Consider the following 17,097-nt stretch of genomic DNA (forward strand, 5'->3'; position numbering starts at 1 on the left):
GGAAAGTGTCAGCAGAGAGATGGGACTGGGCTTCCCTTTGGTCACTGGGACAGTGTTTTTGCAGGTAGAGCTTGATGGAGAGGGAGTTCCAAGCAGAAGGAAATGGTGTAAACAAAAGCAGGAGGCAGGAAAGCCCAGGGCACATCCAGGAGGCTGGGTCTGTGTGATTTAGCTAGAGCGTACAGGACTTGGAAGAGTGTGAAGGGGCTGCTGGGTTTGGAGAAGGAGGATGAGGCTAGATTGCAGAGACCCTTGAGAGCCTGTAATTCCTCTTCCCATTTTCATGCCATGGCAGGGCAGAGGAGCCCTCCAGTCGGCAATATTTATTGACTATGGTGGTTGAGGTCACCCTCTGGGAACTCTTATAACCCCCTCTCTCTCTCTTTTTTTTTGTGGTACGCGGGCCTCTCACTGTTGTGGCCTCTCCCGTTGTGGCCTCTCCCGTTGCGGAGCACAGGCTCCGGACGTGCAGGCTCAGCGGCCATGGCTCACGGGCCCAGCCGCTCCGCGGCATGTGGGATCTTCCCAGACCGGGGACACGAACCTGTGTCCCAAACATCGGCAGGCAGACTCTCAACCACTGCGCCACCAGGGAAGCGCCCCCCTCCCCCGCCTTGAGAAGACAAATTGTGGAAGGATTTCCCACAAAGCCTTTGAGTGGCTACTGTAGACTTCCATATGAAATGTCTCAGTAACTTTGCTATGGCATGAGGATACTCTGGAAGTCTTTATTCAACTGAGCCTGCCGGGTCTGGGGTTCACCAGTGAGACTGGTCAAAGCTTGTTTCAGTCCATGTGTTATATGTTGGCATATAGAGAAGTGACAGTGTCTCCCACTGGGTGGCCCAAATGCCATGGTAAACTCCGGAAGTTCAGTAGGGGATTTTGGAGAGAGAGCCTCTTTCACCCCAAACTTTTTGTTCTCCTCATCTTAGCATCCCAAGTTTGTAGTTAGTTACTGGCTTCTGCTCCCAAAGAGAGGTCAAAACAAGTTTAAGGAGGAACAGTGACTTTCAGTGCAGTCTAGGGCAGATTTCTCAAACTTCACTGTGTGTAAGAACTACCCTTACTTCTCTGATTCAGTAGGTGTGGGGTGGGGACTGAGCACTCATAGCTCTCCTAAGCTCCCGGGTGAAGCCAATGCTTCTGGCCCACAGAGCACTCTGTGAGTAGTATGGTTTAGGGAGCCCATTTCTAGGGCTGAGTTAAGCACTGAAGGAGCGATCACTAGATGGACTGATGTCTGCCTTTGGTTTGAGAGGTAGATGCAGTCCCTGCTAGCTTCCAACTCCAGACATCAATAGTTGGTATGGAGAAATGGTCAGATGTTTTCCTTGTGGTTTAAGTGGTTGTCCCCTTAGAGAAGGCTCATGGGAAAACATCAGATTTGTGCCAAACCCTGGAGGGATTGAAGTGAAAAAAAATTAAGTGATAGAGCCACTGTATTGTCAAGGCAAACCACATTTTCAGCAATTTAAATTGCAATGAGAGGAAATCTATTCTTGTTAAATGGGCCAGATAATTTAGAGGCAGATTCTCTGACAGTGATGGGAATTAGAGGGACTGGCTTCGTCCTCAGCACTGCCAAGGACCCATGGCTGAGAGGCAGGTTTAAAAGTATTTGAAGCCACATGATGTTAAAAACAGATGGTAAGTCAAGAAGGGCAGCCTGCTTAGCTCTGGACAACCCATGTCTGGACTGGTCTAGAGGCCCAGGGTCTGAGACCTGTTTGGGGGCACAGGTGGGGCTGAGGGCAACAGAGAGAGCAACAAGGGCTGCCAGTGGGGAGCAGACACATGAGAAGAGGAAGCTTAGCCTGGAGAAGATTTGAGGGTGGGTACAACCCCTGTCCTCAGATATTGGAAAGACTAGCTTGTGGAAGAGAGATTTGACTTGTTCTGTTGCACTGTAGAGGGCACAAGTAGGACTAAATGGGGAGATTTAAGCTCAAGGTAAAGAAGGACTTTGCAACCATTAGAGTTGTTCCACTATGGATTCAGCTGCCTCGTGAGGTGGGGCATTCTTTGTCACTAGAGGCACGCATCCAAAAGCTGACCTTCACTTGGTGCGGGGGGAGTGGGGGGAGGGAGTGTTTCCGAGGGGATTCAAGCTGTGACATCCATGGGCCCATCCAGTTCTGGAAGATTCTGTGATTCTCTAATTTCTCCCTAGGTTTTTCCCTCTTGCCAACCTTCTAGGATAGGAAATTTAGGCAGTAAATTATGATTGTGAATTCCATAAAGTCAAAGGAAAACATAGTCTTTTTCTCTTTGTAATGTGACATTACATTATTTCCCCAATTACCATGCTGCGAAACCTGTTGGGTTTGGTCAGAACCAGCACATTTTGCACTGTGACAGCAAACCATCTAAGTACTTGGAATGGCTTCTTGAGCCCCATCAGAGCATGAGGAAGGCCTGTAAAGAAGTTAGTCAGAAGCAAGGTCAAGCTGGGAAAATTTCAGAGGCAGTCTGAAATCCTGAACTGAGAAGGAATGTGGGAGGAAATTACAGAGAAGGACAAGATGCTGCATAGGCCACTCCCTAGATGGGGCATGATTCCCAAGTGGGCATGAACATGGGTGAGGTGTGGACAGAGAGGGCTTTTGGGAAGTCAGAGTGATGAAAGCATTGTTAACAAGCTCCAGTGAGAGGAAGGGTGGTGTGAAAACCTGTCAGAGGAGTGTAGGTGATAAAGCAATGATGTATGTATTAGCCTGCTTGGGCTGCCTTGGCAAAACACAACAGACTGAGTGGCTTGCACAACAGAAATTTGTTTGATCACAGTTCCAGAGGTTAGAAATCCAAGACCAAGGTGCTGTCAGGGTTGATTCTGGTGAGACCTCTCTTCCTGGTTTGTGGATGGCTGCCTTCTCTCTGTGCACATTCAGTGAGAGAGAGAGAGACAGAGACAGAGAGAGAACTGGTGTCCCTTCCTCTTCTTATAAGGACCAGTCGTATTAGATTAGGCCTTACCCTTATGACCTAATTTAATCTTAATTTCCTCCCTAAAGACCCAATCTCCAAATATAGTCACATTGAGGGTTAGGACTTCAACATATGAATTTTGGAGGAACACAGTTCAGTCCATAACAGTGTCCATTGTAGCTCTTGTGAACTGTCTTTGAGGGTGAAGTGACTGTCCTCTTGGAGGAAAGAAAGGACACTGAGGGCCCGCTGAGTGTGTCATTACTGATTCATAATCTCCTTTGACTCCACAACCCTGTCATGGAGAAGATTGAGGCTTGCAGATGTTATGATCACCCAGATTGGAAGAGGGCAAGAGAGCATTCAAACTTTAATTTTTAAGCTCATGCTGCCTTCTCACTGGAGGGAACTTTAGCGTGAAATCTTGCTGAATTCCTGGGACTGCATCTTTAAACCTGGAACTGCCAGGAAAGACTGCTTGGCAGGCTCATTTGGGGGTCCGGAAGGGTCTCTGAATAGGGAAGTGACTTGATCAGAGTTGTGCTTTGGAGAGGCCATGTGGGTGGGGGGAGACTGGAGAGCACCTCGAAGCCTGTTAAGAAGCAATGACAGCCTGCACAAAGGCGATGTAAAAAGTGCTAGCTGCCTGTGCCATTGTGAAGGCAGAGTCAGGGTTTTGTAAATGACTGAGTGCAGATCATGGGGCGAAGTGGGGGAGGTCAGATGAGGCCAAGGTGAGCGACTGGAGAACAGTAGTGACCATGATAGAAATGAACTGAACCTGGACTAATACCCCCAAATCTCTCCTGGCCCCCATTCCATCCGATGGTGAAGGGCTGCCTCAGGAAAGCCTACAACTGCTTAAAGCCCACTCTCCCCCTTGGGGCGATCTTGGAGAGAAATTCTTGAACTTAAGGTTAATCTAATGCAGTTAATCATTACTGGTAATTATGCTCTTAATAGTATAACATTAGACTTAATAATTTATCAAGTGAGAGATGATAAATGAAAAAAAAGGATAATGTGTAATGACAGGCAGGCTACATGCAGAAGGGAATCCTGATTAAAAGTGAACTGTTATCCCCACCAAGCTCTGAGGAGAAGGAGGAAGTGGATGTGTTTAAACAGCCTGCTTTCCTCTCAGTTTCTCCTTCTCCTCATCCTCCTCCTCCTTCTTCTTCTGCATCACAAAGCATTTTACTGTTTGTGCTATAATGAGGACGAAATGCAGTCTAGGGCAATAGAATTTTTACACAACGAGGATTCCATTTATGGTCAGAGCCAATGGTTATTTACTTCTTTATGCAAAGCTTACTGGGTCCTATTCTTTTAACAAAGGCAAGCATGCATATGTTGTACAATGCACTTTAAAGTACAGATAACAAAAGATTAAACTCTTAAGCAGCAATAATCAAAGTACACAGTTTCCCTTCTTAATGAATGACGTCCACCCAGTTACTAAAGTCCCGAATCTAGGGGTTACCCTTGATTACCCTTTCCCACATTTCCCATGTCTGATACATCAACAGGGCGCATCAACTTTGTTTCTAAAATGTACCCCAATCTCTGTGCTTGTCTTTGTCTCAACTGCCACCACCTGAGACCGAGCCGCTATCCCCTGTTACCTACAGGCAGCAACTGCCTCCCACATGGTTTTTTGTTTTCTCTCTTGCCCCCAACAATACACTCTCCACATGCTTGAGAGCAATACTTAAAAACAAGTTAGATCCTTTCCCTCCCCTGCTTGAAACCCTCCAGTGGCTTCCCATCAGACAGAGTAAAATCCACTCTCCTATCCTGGCTTGGTAGGACCTATGTGATGTATCCCCTCCCAACTTTCCAGCCTCATCTCACACCACCCACCACACTCCAGCCACTCTGGCCTTCTTTCTGCTTCCCAACTGTGATGACCTTCTCACTTGGGAGGGTGGTGGTGGGGGGTGGTCTTTGCTTTGCTGGAACGCTTTCCCTCTGGTCTCAGCATGGTTGACTTCTTTTATCATCTTGATCCCAGCTTAGAGGTCACCCCACAGAGGGACCTTTCCCAGACTAAAGCAGTCACTCTATCTATCACACCTTCTCTATTCTCTTCACAGCACTTAACCACTCTCTGATCTTTTTTGTTGGTGGTGGCGGTGCTTTTCATACAGGAATCCCCAGTGTCTAGAATGGCACTTAACACATTGAGTAGGTGCTAAGTTAACATTTGTTGAGTGAATGAATGAAGGCACTTACACCACGGTCATCATTCTGGAGACCTCTTGGCCCGGCCTTCAGAGATCTCCCTCTCCTCTGACTTAACATATGGCACTAAGCACCCACTGTTTTATATCGAGGAACAGTTAGGACAGTTTCTTGGAGTAATCTGCCTTTTGGGAAATATGTGTTTTGTTCCAAATTTGAACCATATTGGGGATATTAGACAAATAACTACCAGCCTCCCCCAATTGCTCAGCAAGACTGGAGATAATTATACTAGTTTGGTGATCACCAAATGTTGTTATGCCTTTTCCTCCTGGGTACAGAAAAGCTCTAGAACTTTTTGGAGTTCTCTTGGACCTCAGAGGCGGTTGAGTTGATGGTACAGTACCATGATTGGTCAGTTCAAAATCCCTCTCTTGTTTCACCTGATACTTTCTCCTTCATCTCCTATTCAAAAATCCCATTCTCCTTTCCTCTCCCAGGCATCAACTCTTGGGTATTTAGTATATGTCCTTCCAATTTGTCTTCTAACCTATGTTTTTAGACATATGTATATCTTGGAAAAATGTAGTGTTTTGTGCATGTATCCATAGGACCTTTGTAAAAAAATAAAAATACTATATCGAGGGAATTCCATGGCGTTCCAGTGGTTAGGACTCCATGCTTCCACTGCCCGGTGCCTGCGTTCGATCCCTGGTTGGGGAACTAAGATCCCACAAGCCACGTGGTGCGGCCAAAAAAACTACTATATCGACTTAGAGAGTTATTATTATTAGCATCTCTTGTTACTTGGGAGCTCATGGGTTTACAGAATTTAACAGCTAAGAGTCACTTGGAAATTATTAGCTCTACCCCCTGCCTTCTTTGACAAGTGACAAGTAACTGACGTCCAGAAGCTTCCTTTTAAATGATTTCTTTCAACAAAACTGTCCACATTTCCTGAGATCCTGTATTGGTCAAGGTCCCAAGTCAGGAGTGCTGGGGGACACAGAGATGAATGGCACAGGTCCTGCTCCTGAGCCCTCCGCCACTGGGGAGACTTCCAGAGGCCGGTCGGGCTGTGGAGCTTCCCATGCCTTCTTGACTGTGGCGCATTGGGCTCACAAAGGACTCACAGAGATCTGATTTGGGGATACATCCCACGACTCCTTCCGCAGTCCTCTCCTTTTTATCTTTGCTATTACCCAAGTCCTCACATCTGCCTTCTGAACCAGTGGTCCTGGCAGACTCCAGCATAGTCAAGTTTCTGGCTGGCCTCTGCTCTTTCTTGTCCTTCTCTTGGATGACATATCTCTTCTATCTTTGGTCCACCCCTGAGTGTCCTGGTGAAGCATGGAGTTCTCACCCGACCTTCTCTTTGTGTTTCCAGATTGGAGCCTCTCTGTTCGCCAGTAACATCGGAAGCGGCCACTTTGTGGGACTGGCGGGAACGGGAGCAGCTGCAGGCATCGCTATTGGGGGATTTGAATGGAACGTGAGTAACATCAGAGACACTGTGTCCTGGAGCTGGAAGGATCTTTAGCTGTCAGCCAGCTCAGTCTACACTCAGAGATGTTCTAGATGTTAGAGAACCTCCCAGGGCCACCTTGGAGTACAGATGGATGAGGGGCACAGTTTCAGGAACCCCAGGATCCTGCTCCCCTTCCACCATGAGAAATCACTGATTTGATGGTGATAGTGTTTCTTTCTTCTTTTAAAAAGCCAACCCCTCCTGTACCCTTTCAGCCATATCAGAGGTTTGGAAATATCACCAGATTTCCATTATTATTATTATTATTGTTTTTAAAAGCTCTCTAAATGGTATTTTACTCCTGTAAACCAGGGAAGAGGCAAAAGGAGCTGTGATGTCAGTGGGCAGCCCCCCGGGCTCCTCTCCACTGTTGCCCAACTGTTGTTCCTGTGGACCAATCAGGCATCAAAGGCCTTCTCCAAGCACTGATGGCCACTTAGGGAGTTGTGCCCAGAGCCCAAAGAGAAAATGCTGGGTGGATGGTCTGTAGCAGCTGCAAGACCTGCAGGCAGCAGGATGGGCTAGGGTTCCTCCTGGTTTGACTCCACCTCTTTTTTGGTTTCAGGCCCTTTTTTTGGTGGTTGTGCTGGGCTGGGTGTTTGTCCCCATTTACATTAAGGCAGGGGTAAGTATTTGCTCTGTTATTATGTAATATATATTTCCTAGTGGCAAATATCTGTGTGAACTTGGTCCTCCTGGAGGGCAGAGGAGACTTTCTGGGATAAGAGCCTATGACTTGGCTCTCTTTCCTGGGTTATAAAGTTCCTGACTGCTCTCAGGGGCATTCAACAGATCTACTTGGCCACGACTTGTCCCTCTAGGAAGCCCTCCTAAGCAACCTCACTCTATTCAGCATTGAAAGCATCACATCCCCTCCATCTGGGTGAATACTTGCAAGGCACTGTCGTGCATTTGCACATGATACATAACTGTCTGCCTCGGCTCCTGGAACAGAAGCAACATGAGAAAAAGAACCATATTTTCCCTTTATTTAAAAACATCAGCAGCCTTTGTTTGCTGAGCATGCATCTGGTACTCAACTACCAAATGCATGCTTGGTCTCTTGACTAAACCTCTGACATTTTACATAAGAGAGCTTTAGCAACATCTGTCCATTGAGATATAATGAGCACCTACCATGTGTACGTCTATACATTAGGAGCTGAAATCAATAAGAAAGAGGCACAGGCAGACTCTGCATCTTCTGGAGGCTCATGGACTGCTGGTGATACATGTCTGATTCCAGGAGACAGCAGGCTCAGGGTTGAGAACACGAGACAGAGTGTGGTTGGAATTTGCAGAAAGGAACTGGGAGAGCAGTTGAGCTGGCCTGCAGCCACAGTCCTTGGCAAGGCTTATGTGCAGAGCAGGGTGAAGCACACACCCAGCCTGGACACCTTTTTTGGTGCACTGAAAAGGTACCACCGTGGTTATGATGTCTTGTTCACAGAAGGTGCTTTGTATAGGACTATCTATTTATCTATCCCCTCCTCCTTCAGGGCAAGGATCTGCCTTCTTGGTTATGTGCAGGCATGTGTTCATTAAAAAAATTGTTTATTGGGTCCTTCTATGTCCTGGGATGATACCCAGCTGCCTCTGCAGTGGTAGGGCATGTGGGATTGAGATGAGCAAATGGATGGAGGATGGGGACATCTGGCCACCTCGCAGACTTCTCTGACCAACGAAGGTTAACCCTTGATCATACCTCTGACACCGGGGTGGATGCTTCTGCTCTGCTTGCTCTGGGCCTTCTGATCGCTCAGACTGGCAGTGACCGCCCTTCCATCCCATGCAGGTGGTGACGATGCCAGAGTACCTGCGGAAGCGATTTGGAGGCAATCGGATCCAGGTCTACCTCTCTGTTCTGTCCCTGTTGCTGTACATTTTCACCAAGATCTCGGTGAGTCCTCTGCCCTAGGAGCTGAGCACTGGCTGTCTCAGAACCTGCCTACCCTCGCTCCTCAGCCCATGCTGGCCCACCAAAGGGCAGTGCTATATGTTTCTATTAACTCGGTCCCTTAGCCTTTTTTGCTTCTGAGGGTAAAGTCCTATTTCACACATCAAGGAGTGAACACATGGAACTCCTTATCCTCTACTGTGGGGAAGGTTGAAGACATAAACGGTTCAAGAAGTTTCAGTGAAAGCTGTTCTTAACAGAAGATTAAAAGGGAGTTAGGGATGCCTGAGGGCTGGCCCCGACCTTAGAGGTAGCTGTAAGCCTTTATTCCCTGCCAGGGTCAGAATCTGGCTCCAAATGACATTTCTGATGCGCTTAAACATGGGCAGTCAGTGGCAACTCCGGAAGGGACCTCAGAGATTCCCCCTCTTTCTTCGTGAACAGGGAAACAGAAACTCTGGGGATGGAGATTCTTGCTCAGGAGTAGAACCCAGACTGCTGGCTCCAGCTCACTGTCCTCTTCACTGCACAAGCCTTCTTATATTCATTCAGAATCAGCTCCCTGGGCCTTTAGTTGCTAACCCTCCAGGGGATTTTTGCTCTCTCTGAACCCAACCACTGGGGTGGACTCCCTTCCATTTAGCCTGCCTCCCTGCCAACCTGTAGCTGCAGGCCCCAATATGCAGAGCTGAGATTTCTCAGGGATTGGCTGGCCATTGGGGTGTGTTTGAAAGCTGTGCAGAGCTCTTGGCTGACCCACTGGAGCAAGACTTGAATTCCTTGTTTACTTCTCTTTTTCTTTCTTGAAAATGTTCAAGTCAACTCCTTTTGATGGTAAAACAAAACAAAGCGAAAGACCCAGGAAATCACTGAAGTTCTGAGATATATTTCCCCTGACAGTCGAAAAGATGGCAGGAAGAAAAAAGTCTGCTTATAGGTCTTGCCTGGAATTTTTTTTTTTTTTTGGTACGCGGGCCTCTCACTGTTGTGGCCTCTCCCTTTGCGGAGCACAGGCTCCGGACACGCAGGCTCAGCGGCCATGGCTCACGGGCCTAGCTGCTCCGCGGCATGTGGGATCTTCCTGGACCGGGGCACGAACCCGTGTCCTCTGTATCGGCAGGCGGACTCTCAACCACTGCACCACCAGGGAAGCCCTGGAATTTTTTTTTTTTAATCCCTAAGGAGATTGTCAGCCTGATAAAGGTTAAAGCGACAGTGGAAAAAAAAATTTAAAGAAGGAAAATGTGAATAAAGAATAACAGAAAGAAAATAGGACCTTGGTAAGAAAACCATCTAGGAGAATAATTGGAGGAAGCATGGGGTTGTGGAGGAGCTGGGCTTCTGCTCTACTGCTCACCAGCAGTGACCTGGGGCCAGTAGCATGTTGCTTTACTTCTCTGGAGCTTAGCTTCTTTGTGAGTAGGATGGGGATAAAAATTCTGCCTTGCTTACCTCCCTGGGTGGTAGTGAGGATCAAATGGATTTTCTTGAAAACATGTAGTGTTTTTGGGATGTAAGATATGATGATGATGAACATGAAAACCATCGACGCTCCCCGTAAGAAGCTCCTTGGATTGCTTCAGCACCCTAACCTAGCTAGAGAAGAAGGCTATATATTCTGGATACTAGGCCCTTATCAGATATATGATTTGCAAATATTTTCTCTCATTCTTTAGGTTGTCTTTTCACTTTCTTGGTAGTGTCCTTTGATGAATAAAAGTTTTAAATCTTTTTTTTTTTTTTTTTTTTTTTTTTTGCGGTACGCGGGCTTCTCACTGCTGTGGCCTCTCTCGTCGCGGAGCACAGGCTCCGGATGCACAGGCTCAGCGGCCATGGCGCACGGACTCAGCCGCTCCGTGGCATGTGGGATCCTCCCAGACCGGGGAACGAACCCGTGTCCCCTGCATCGGCAGGCGGACTCTCAACCACTGCGCCACCAGGGAAGCCCAAAAGTTTTAAATCTTGATAGAGTCTAGTTTATCTGTTTTTTCCTTTTGTTGTTCATGCTTTTGGTGCCATTTCTAAGAATCCATTGCCAAATCCAAGGGCAGAGAGAGAAATGGCATTTTCTGTGCTCACATAGGAAGTGGTTCCAGCTTTCCCCCTTAGCCAGCAGTTACAAAGTACTCACTGCTCTATCAGAGGGGTTATCTCATTGACTATTGTCAATTTTCCTCTTTTTTCTTGTCCTTCCTCATCTAGCACCAAAGGTGAGATTGGACCAATCTCAGCACTTGTAAAATATCTGCCCTGGCTGAAATCTGAGTCAGTTGGATCTGAACTGAGCCTTCTCCTCTAGTTAGGTAGGGTAATGAAAAAATAGCAGCTCGTGCTTTTATTGCCCTGATTACTTAAAAGTGAGAAAACAACAATATTAGATAACATTTTCAATTTTTTTAATTTTGGAAAATTTCAAACATACACAAGCAGAGATAGAATAGTATAATGAGTACTAATGGACCTAATTCTCATCACTTGGCTTTCTCAATGAACAATATTTTGCCATCCTTGGTTCATCTCTCCCCTTCCACCTTTTTTCTCCAACAGTATTTTAAGTCAAATCCCAGACATCATGTCATTTCACTGTAAATTCTTCAGAATGCACCTTTAACTTTTAAAGAACTTAACCATTGTGCTATTATCATGCTTAACAAAATTTATAGTAATTTCTTAATTTTTGTAGTTTAATACCTGGTCCATATCCAGATTTTCCTGATTATCTGAAAAATGTCTTCTTACAGTTGATTTGTTTAAATCAGGATTCAAATGAAATCTACACATTGCATTTGACTATTGCTTCTTTAGAGGAAATGTATATATATCTTCAGCCTACCACAATAATTTTTCCCTTTTATGTTATTACTTTCTACATGCATACACTTTTTTTTTTTGACTGGGTTGTCTTTTTTGATGTTGAGTTGAAAGTGTTCTTTATGTGTTCTGAATACTAGACCCTTATCTGATACATGATTTGCAAATACTCTCCCATTCTGTAGGTTGTCTTTTCACTTTCTTTCGTGTCCTTTGATGCACAGAAGTTTTAAATCTTGATGAAGTCTGATTTATCTGTTTTTTCTTTTGTTGCTCATGCTTGTGGTGTCATTCCTAAGAATCCATTGCCAAATGCAAGATCATGAAGATTGAATGCTAGGTTTGTTCCTAAGAGTTTTATAGCTCTTACATTCAGATATTTGATCCATTTTGAATGATTTTTGTATATGATGTGAAGTAAAGTCCAGTTCTCCCAGAACCATTTGTTGAAGAGACTTTCATGTCCCCACTGAATGGTCTCAGTGGGAACATGTGCTCCGGGATTGGGCTTTGTCTTGGAGTTGGGACTGATACCCAGCCTTACTGCTCCCTCCCTGCCCAGCTTCCTGACCTAAAGTGCTACTGCCCTTGACTGGTGCCTGTGTGCTTTCCCTGCCTATGTGATGATTCCACCTCCTTCACTTTCTCCTCCTTTCCTTCAGGGTAGTTTTTAATTACAAGATGAAAACCCTGGGCATTTCAGTCTAAGGAAATAAGACTGGGAGTTGCTGGGAGGGGTAGAGAAATCAGGCTTCCTGAGGGAGGGAAGGTCAGGTGCAAGAGGAGAAAAGAAATGTAAGTGGGAGGGTGGGGAGGTGACTCTGGCACTAGTGGAGGTTAGTGAGGGAACTGCTCCTTGCTCCTTGGTTCAGCTTGTGAGGTAGCACCTGTCTACTAAGAATGTAGAGGAGGGCACTGGGATTCCCTTTCTTGGAAGCAAGCCGTCTCCAAGTCCACAGTTCAGGTGGGTGAAAGTCTGTTGGCTGAGCTTTGCCCTTGGAGCTGATGTAGCAGTAGTCATAAAAATAAGCTTACTGCTCAACCTCTTTGCCTGCCTTCCCAATCACCTCACCTGTTGTTCAGGTTACTGATTAAACCTCCCTGGACTTGGGAGCCCCCAGGTACCTGAGGGGCAGCTTCCCTCAGCTCAGACCCTGATGGAGTCCATCCCCCAGCAGTTGGCTTTTTCTGAATTTTACTTTTAAACAGTACTTAGTATGGTCTGCCCCCTTTCTGTGTGATTTCTGCGGTTCCTTACTGGAGGCCTTGCCCAATGTCCTTCCAGCTCCACCTGCTGCCCAGAGCCAGCAATCCCTTGAATAGTGCACACGAAGGATGATAGCTGCCTTTTATTTGGTGCCAATAGCTTTACTTAGTCTCCAGTAGGGGCTTAACTTATTCCATCTCCAGTCCTCATAAGAGTTCTGTGCAGGTGGGGATTTTTATTTAATTTTCCACTTGATGGAGGAGAAAACTGAGTCTCAGAGAAGTTAAGTAATTTATCCCAAATCACATAGCTAGTGTATTGCAAAGCCAGGACTGGAGTCTGGATCTCTCTAGTCCCAGTGTCTGTGTTCTCACAATTCTGCTCTGTGCTTGGATGGGATGAAGGCATAGGATAACAGGATAGATCATCTAGTTCTATGATCTATGCTCCCATTTTACAGAGAAGAGAAGGGGCTTTGTGGGGTTAAACAGTAGCAGAACTAGATTGAGAAGCAGAGTCCCTGATACTGAATCGAAACCTTTTGACATTATGTCCCCCTGCCTTCTAAGTCCAGTACAAACAAGTCAAAATTCAAGACCTTGGGGAAAATTTAAATAGCCAGTTAAGTGACCTTCCAATTTAAATGAGTTTCTGAGAGTAGGATTTGAGAGGACTGTGAAGGGAGAACATCAGCTGCACACTGGGTGTATAAGGGATCTGAAGGTGGGACATCTAGGCAGTGGGGAAGGGCAGGGAAGGGTCAGACAGGCAAGACTTTGGAAATTTGGCTGACTTCAGGTTCACCATGGATCACAGAGCACGAAATCTTTAAAAGAATTACACTGATATTGACTGTACTTGCTAGGAGCTCACATTAAGGAGCTCACATTAAGATAAGAGTTCAGCGCTTATGAACAAAAGGAAAGAATTGTTAGTTAACAAAGTAAGGTAATCATGTATTTACATTGCACACAAACAGAGATTAATCACTATTGTTGTGTGTGTGGGGAGGCATGGGTAAGAAGAGAGGAGTGGCCTTATGATATCCATGTCCAGACAGGGAACAATCAGGGACCTACCAGGAAGGCTTTGGGAGGATGCAGGGATCCAGTGGGCATGTACTTGATAGGAGAGAAAAAGTGAAATGCATTTCAGGTGGAGAGTCCCAGATGTGGCCCAGGCCATTGAACAGGGGTGGTGTGGAGTCTTGACTATGGCTGCCATCTTGTGGCTATGTCTTTTTGGTTTCTGAGACCCAGACTTGATTATTCCACCCAGACTTAATTATTCCTCCACGTAATCCTGAATTTTATAGGCTCCTTCCACCCACTCCACCCCAGCACCCTGCCTTACCAAGTTCGGAGAAGCATTCTGTTCTGTAAAATTTCCTTGCATTATTTATCTTATTCAAATGTGCACAATCACTTGAGATAAAGCCTCAGATTTTATGAATTACATGTGATGACCAAATATCCCTATTTATATTTCCTGGGGCTATTATCACAGATCACAACCGTAATAAACTTTTATAGCAACTATGTTGTTTTGGATCCTTGGGTGAAAGTAAGAGCTTCGGAGTTTGCTTAAGTTTTGAATGCTTATCACCTTGTTCATTCACTCACAAATGGAAAGAGAAATTTGAGTAATGGGGCTCTCCATCTCAAACCTCATTGCCAGGCAAGATCTACTGGGTGCTCAGATGCAACTAGGACTAGAATGGGCAGCAAATGCACACATGTAAAATCCCAGGATTTCAAACATCAGAGCTGAGACTAAACAAACTACCCAAGGCTCATGGTCAGAGACTGTTACTCTAAGAGGTTTTCCAAATGGATCTGTATTTATTGTCCCCTGTGAGTTCCATGGAGCTTGTTCAGCCAAACTTTCAAAGTGGTGGGCTAAATCCAACTTCCTGTTTCTGTAAATAAAGTTTTATTGGAACACAGCCATGCCCATTAATTGATGTATCATCTACGGCTGCTTTCATGCTTCAACGGCAGGCAGTCTTGAGCAGGTTGGAAAGAAACTGTATGGCCTGCAAAGCCTAAAACATGTATGAAGTGAGCCTTTACAGAAAAAGTTTGCTGACCCCTGGTCTAGAGGACCATAATTGTTTAGTTCACTTCAAGTTAGTTTTGCTTAGCAGCACTGGGGAAATTTGCTTGTTCCCTTCTTCCCTCCCTCCCTCCCTTTTCCCCTACCTCCCTTATTTCCTTCCTTCTTTCCTTTTTTTCTTCTTTATTAAGAGCTAAGAGTAGTTTAGAGAAGGAGCAATCTGAGATGAGCTGTGAAATAAATAATCTCATAGGAGTAGAGGAGAGTTCTTTCATATCAAAGCTGGTGGTATAGTCCCTATCCAGTCCCTGATTTTTATAAATGAAAAAGTAATGAAATGATTTAAACATACAGTAAAGTCCTATACTAATACCACCACCAGGATTCTGTAGATCTAAACAGCTTATCATTTTTTTAAAAAAGAAATAAAACATAACAGATAAGGCTTATCTATACCCTTTTGACCCTATTTCCTTCCTTCTTAAAAGGTAAACACTATCTTGAACTTGGTATGTATTCTTCTAGTCTATTTTTTAATATTTTTACTACATAATGTGTGTATAGCCATATATCCATCCAGCCAAGTAGAAAGTTCTTTATGGAGCTAAATGAGGCAGGGAGAAAAAGAACTGCATCAAGAACTGGTGAATTCGGGGGTGAAGAGGGAGCAATTCTCCCTAAATTTACATGAGATAATCTAGATAAAACCACCTATCAACAAGCCTGCCTCACAAGAGCTTCGTGGTGATGCTCTGGTTGTGTCTGAGTCAAGATGGATCCCATCTGGGCAGAGGAGATAAAATTATGATGTTGCTAACATCTCTCTCCACTCCAGGGTGTGGCAGGGTTTCCCTCTCATGGACTCCAGCACTCAAACTTGCTTTTGGGAATAGATCAGATAAACCTTTTACACTGAGGTGTAAATGAAGGATAATAGCTTAGAGCAGCAGTCTACAAAGTGGGTTGGGAGAAACCTCAAGGTGTTAATAGTTGTTCCTTGGCAAACAGAGTTCCATAGTTAAATAAGTTTGCGATGGGTCATTTACTATGTTTTCCTCCTGGGAATTCACAGTATATTAGAGGCTCAGAGAAGCTGTGTGGTAAAGAAACTGCCTTAACTTTATTTAATCCAGTATTTCACAGACCTCTTTGACTATGGAATTCTTTTTTTTTTTATCATGTAATATCTATTATCATCTTGAATAAATCTTGTTGGGAAATTTAGGAATAGAGCATGACTCTCAGGTGTTCATATCATTTTTTAAAAAATAAATAAATTTATTTATTTATTTATTTATTTATTCTTGGCTGTGTTGGGTCTTTGTTGCTGCGCACGGGCTTTCTCTAGTTGCGGTTTGCGGGGGCCACTCTTCGTTGTGGTGCACAGTCTTCTCATAGCAGTGGCTTCTCTTGTTGCGGAGCGCCGGCTCTAGGTGCGCGGGCTTCGGTATTTGTGGCACACGGGCTCTAGAGCGCAGGCTCAGTAGTTGTGGCGCACGGGTTTAGTTGCTCTGCAGCATGTGGGATCTTCCTGGACCAGGGCTCGAACTCATGTCCCATGCATTGGCAGGCAGATTCTTAACCACTGTGCCACCAGGAAAGTCCTCCTTTTGTTTTTTATTTTTATTTTATTGAGGTAAGAACTCTTAACTTGCCCTCTAGCCTCTTGCCAGGTTTTGAGTGTATAATACATATTGTTGACTAGGTACGATGTTTTATGGCAGATCTTTAGAGCTTATTCATCTTACTTAAACTGAAACATTATACCTGTTGATTAATAACTCCCCCTTCCTCCAGCCCCTGGTAACAGCCATTCCAGTCTCAGATTTTATGAGTTTGACTACTTTAGAAATCTCGTATACATGGAATTGTACACTACTTGTCTTTCATATTCTCAACTGGGGATAAAAATATGAACCTCTAATTGTGGGAGTTCAGCCAAAGGGCAAAGGGGTGTGGGCCAACGTGGGGCCTCAGAAATCACAGGCATCGGCACTACTTGGGAGTCGGCTTCTGCTAACTCCTCCAAGTTCTCCTCCCTGTCCCTGCTGCTGACGTGCCCCAGCCAGGCCCCGTGCACCCTGTAGCCAGTGGCCTCTCTCCCCGCAACCCCACCTCTTCTCTCCTTCCAGGCAGACATCTTCTCCGGGGCCATATTCATCAACCTGGCCTTGGGCCTGAATCTGTACCTGGCCATCTTTATCTTACTGGTAATCACTGCCCTTTACACAATCACAGGTGAGTCCCCTCGAATGACTCAGCCCAAGCCCAGCTTGGAGTTAGGCACTTGTGAAGACGTGGCTTCTCCTCTCAAGGAAGAGATCCACCCAGGAAACAGTTTGAGGAAATAGTTGTAGGTGGCCCCAGAAAAATCCAGTGTTGGTGGGAACAATCAGGACAGCTTCTTACAGGAGGTGGGACAGGCTTTGAGTTCGGCTGGAGGAGGGGCATCAATGGGAGGTAGCTGAGGGTGGGGGGTGTAGACGA

At 45.5% G+C, this 17,097-nt stretch overlaps 1 protein-coding gene across 1 annotated transcript in view; it reads left to right on the top strand.

Moving 5' to 3' along the window:
- SLC5A1 (solute carrier family 5 member 1) overlaps positions 1 to 17,097 on the top strand; it is a gene marked incomplete at its 5' end in the record, with an annotated part of 54,989 nt that overhangs the window by 17,032 nt on the left and 20,860 nt on the right. The window contains 4 exons of the mRNA XM_082640919.1: positions 6,500 to 6,604; positions 7,206 to 7,265; positions 8,436 to 8,540; positions 16,743 to 16,848. Of these exons, the coding sequence (XP_082497045.1) occupies positions 6,500 to 6,604; positions 7,206 to 7,265; positions 8,436 to 8,540; positions 16,743 to 16,848 (376 nt within the window). The remainder of the gene's footprint in view (positions 1 to 6,499; positions 6,605 to 7,205; positions 7,266 to 8,435; positions 8,541 to 16,742; positions 16,849 to 17,097) is intronic.

Source organism: Mesoplodon mirus, assembly GCF_964341445.2.
Source record: "Mesoplodon mirus genome assembly, chromosome: 13".
Taxonomy (NCBI): Eukaryota; Metazoa; Chordata; class Mammalia; order Artiodactyla; family Ziphiidae; genus Mesoplodon; species Mesoplodon mirus.